This window comes from Acyrthosiphon pisum, chromosome A3, assembly GCF_005508785.2.
Source record: "Acyrthosiphon pisum isolate AL4f chromosome A3, pea_aphid_22Mar2018_4r6ur, whole genome shotgun sequence".
Taxonomy (NCBI): domain Eukaryota; kingdom Metazoa; phylum Arthropoda; class Insecta; order Hemiptera; family Aphididae; genus Acyrthosiphon; species Acyrthosiphon pisum.
The window spans coordinates 2341654-2345829 of record NC_042496.1 but is presented as its reverse complement, the minus strand read 5'-3'; the positions used below and the strand labels follow the sequence as shown (position 1 = coordinate 2345829).

At 28.5% G+C, this 4176-nt stretch overlaps 1 protein-coding gene across 1 annotated transcript in view; it reads left to right on the top strand.

Moving 5' to 3' along the window:
• Nucleotides 1-358: 358 nt before the first annotated feature.
• Nucleotides 359-4176, top strand: part of Obp9 (odorant-binding protein 9) — a gene marked incomplete at its 3' end in the record, with an annotated part of 5858 nt that continues 2040 nt past the window's right edge. The window contains 2 exon segments of the mRNA NM_001160063.1: nucleotides 359-537; nucleotides 2733-2817. Coding sequence (NP_001153535.1) covers nucleotides 469-537; nucleotides 2733-2817 — 154 coding nt within the window.

The following is a 4176-nucleotide window of genomic DNA, read 5'->3' as shown; positions in this document are numbered from 1 at the left end:
ATTAACGTTGAAAAAGTATAGATATTTAACATTTTTTTTCATTATTATTTTCAAAAGTAGAATCTGAAGCTAGGAACTCGGAAAAATTATTCGAACCATTGTTGAACAAATTTTGCACGACCTCGGGATTGAAATAGATATAATAAAGTAGATAAATAAAAATAATATGATTATCACACAATAATGCACTTTATCATTTTTGCTTTAAATTATATTTTTTTCCCGTAATAACATACATTTTACCATATAATTACCGGATGTTGAAATTACAAGGTCTAAATAGATTAGGTAACATCGGAAAAATAGGTGTCGTAAAGGTATATAAGACACAACGCTTAGTTTTTCCTACTAACCAGTACCTAAAAAGTATCAAATATATATAACTCAAATTCTCGTACAATCAAAATTTATTATAACACTATAAATTTATTTGTTTGGTGTACCTGATTTATTACAACCAAACTCAACATGATAATCAAAAAGACATTGTTGCTATCAGTTTTCGTTCTTTTCGGTTGTTTGTTCTCAATCAATAAGGCAAGTACTATACATAATTAGAGTATATTTTTCTATTATATTATATATTAATATATAATCACATGATATATTAGTATAATATATATTACATACCTAGTCTATGTTTTTTGTTTTTTTTTGCACGCACATTTAAGTAATGTACCTACACTTTAATCGTTTAATATCCTATGTCTATATTACGATTATATCACCGTTAAAAAATTAGCCTGCCAGTAAAAATGTTTATATTTGTATTATTTTGTGTTCTATATTTGAACGCATATTACTTTAATTAATAACATGTAACCTATTACCGTTAAAATAAATAGGTATTACCATTGAGTTTAGATAGTATACTATCTATATTATACTCAATGGTTTTACTGACATAATTTGTATGAATTATTCGAGTAAAACTGTAAAAGTAAGAGCCATACTAAATACAAATTACAATTTTACAGACAATTGTTTAAGTAATATGGTTATAGGTACTAACAGGTTCGATTCCAAACGAGCGGTGGCGAAAAAATTTTTTTTATATGTTTTATTGTTTTCCAGTTATATTTTTGAATAATGATTCAAAATATTGTTCATTAATAAAATAAGTTCTACTATTTAAAGTAATACATTTAATTTTAATTTATTATTTTCATAATTTTAAAACGCTACATATTATACAAACATAGATAGTATACCTATACATTTAAGAATATAATATAATAGGTAGCCGGGTAGGTATGATATAATATATTGATGTACATAAAACGTTATTATAATAGTCATTGGGTTAGACCATCTATGGGTAACAACGTATTATTTTTTAAAAAAATGTGTTCGTACTGTAGTAAAATATTCCAACAAAAACAATCCACTAAACTCAGTAAATAATTATTAAGGCTTAAAGGTTAGGTTAGGTTCAGGCCTTAATACTCTAAAAGTAATTTTTTTGTGTCTGTCTCTGTCAACACCGTTAGGGGAAGTAAAATTGCTTCGATTTTTTTAAGCAGTATATTGTTCGATGGGAAAGTGAATCTAGTTGGTGCTTCGGGAGGTCAAAATTGAAACTCCCAATAGTTTTCAAAAGCGCTGGGGAAAAAATATAATAATTAAGAAAAAACGGAAATTTGTACGCAAAATCGATTTTGGTTTTTGGAGAAACTCTAAAACAAATAATATATGGAATTTTAAATATTGACCTCCCGAATGCAACAATATCCACTTTCTCATCAAACAAGATACTGAAATTGAAAATTGAAGCATTATTTCGACTACTTATCGACTATCGTGTACACAGACACAAAATAAATATAAAAAAAAACACAAATCATTGTAAAACCAATACATTCATCGCTTCGCTTAGAATCTAAAATTACGAGACAACAGCTATAGATATATTAAAATACAAAATATATATGCACAATTTATTTCGATGGACAAGTTCAAATTTTTTAGAAATAATTTTAGTTACTTTGTTGTCATTCAAAAAATATTATTTGGTTGAACTTGAAACTTTCGACATTCATGTACATTAATTATTATTTAGTATATACAATTAATTTTCAAAAAATATAGAATAATGTTAAACTATTTACAGGACAGATGTTTAAATTCACACCGTTCTACGGTACGTCGGTATTAACAGCCAGTATAATAATAATACCTATAATAATATAATTAATAGATAATACATGGACAGTTTTTTGGCCAAAATCAGTTCAACCTACTATATTACCATTGATTATAAATATTAGATACTATAGATAGCTGGTCCGTATTTACGCGAATAAATAATAGTGTTTATTAATTGTTAATAATAGTTTATTATGTATTAAAACAATATGTTGTTAAACAATTTGTTTAAAATGTTCAATATAAATTATTTTATTGTTTAAAGTGGTGTAAAAAACAAAGTCGCGGTAGGTTTATCTAACAAATTATACATCCCTCTCACCCCTCTAGAACAAAATCATAACTACGCCACTTCTAGGGCACTCAAACATTCTAATTAGTAGTTAATATACAATAGACTATAGAGCGACTTCTCTGGTTTTTTAACACTTATTAGGTACTTATACTAAGCATAATAATATTAACAATTAAAAACTTAGGATTATAGGAATAAAATAATGACTAAATTTAAGTTTATTGATATTATGCGCCCTAAAATATTTTTGAATCCATGCCTGTTTATTCATTTTTATTTCTGTTTACTTCAGGCTGATGATGCAGATGCAAAGGATAAGGAATTAATGTCAAAATTATTCACTGTGGTTTTTAAATGCTTTAAGGATGCCGATTGGGGTAAATAACATATTTGTATTATGCAATTATAATTCATAATTAATTAGGTACCTAGTAATTGTATTACATAATTTACAATATTATCGATTAAGATGTAACTACCTATAAATTAATATGGTTATTAATTGTCAACCGTAATTTTGTACCAAAACAATGATATCAACAAAATAATACAGACTGTATACAAAACTACGAAAGGTATACTTACATGAATATAATATTATATATTTGTTATTACACATTCTTCTTCTTCTTCTTCTTCTTCTTCTTCATTCATCACAACTCTTCAAGAGCTTTTGCCGCCATTGGCTCCTCCTTCCCACTCTTCCCGATTTTGTACTTTTTCTTCCCAATCCCGTATCCCTATAGTTTCTCTAAGTTCTGCTTTATTCCATCTATCCAACGCTTCTTTTGACGTCCTCTTGGTCTTTTCCCTGTGGGTTTCCACTCACTGTTATTACATATTATGGTTATTAAATGTTAATATATCAAATTCTCTACCTTTCATTCGTATTAAAATATTCAGATAGTTATGCAACCTATACCTGTTTATGAACCATTGATAAATCCATTCTTTATATACTTGAATATTAAATACATTTAAAATTGAACTATCTATATAAATATATAGGTACCTACCTGCATAATACGGTGCCGAGTTCTGAATACTGAGAGGCTATAAGACGTAATAAACAAATAACAATACAAGTAACAATTTAGTGAAAAACTGATTATATTCAAAACAATAGGTTATCGTATATTTTCATCATAATTTGAAAATTATATCAACGAGATGGCAGCAATATTTTGAGGAAAACGCTCGATGAAGTTTTCTTTTGATTTTTGGTACCTATACCTACATTTCGATGGGTGGGTAATATGGGTAGGGCATATGGCTGCGATGTCTTCAGTTATTAGCTACTTCGGGTATTTTATGGTCTTACTACTGGTCTTAGGGTGATGCGCGATTTTTAAAAACCTTATTTTTAAGGTACCTATCTAACCTACGAGAAAAAATCGCATAATATGCTCAAATCAGGTGAGCTTGCATGGAAGCCAACCCGCGTCATCTCTTGGCGAGACCAGCCACTACTACCGCTGTCTTGTTGGAACCATAGTTATGTCCTAAGTCCGGTACCTACTTTAACCATTTATTCCAATATGTGCTGCAAAAAATGTAGTAAAATCGATTCATAACAATTAAAAGTGACAGTTTTAAACATTTAGTCACGTTTACCCCTCAAAGAAAATACGGATCTATCGCCCTAAATTAGGACACAGTACAACACATTGTCAATAACAAGAAATGGAGTGGTCATTCGCAGGACAGATTTTCAGCCCATTACAGTACCTATCAAA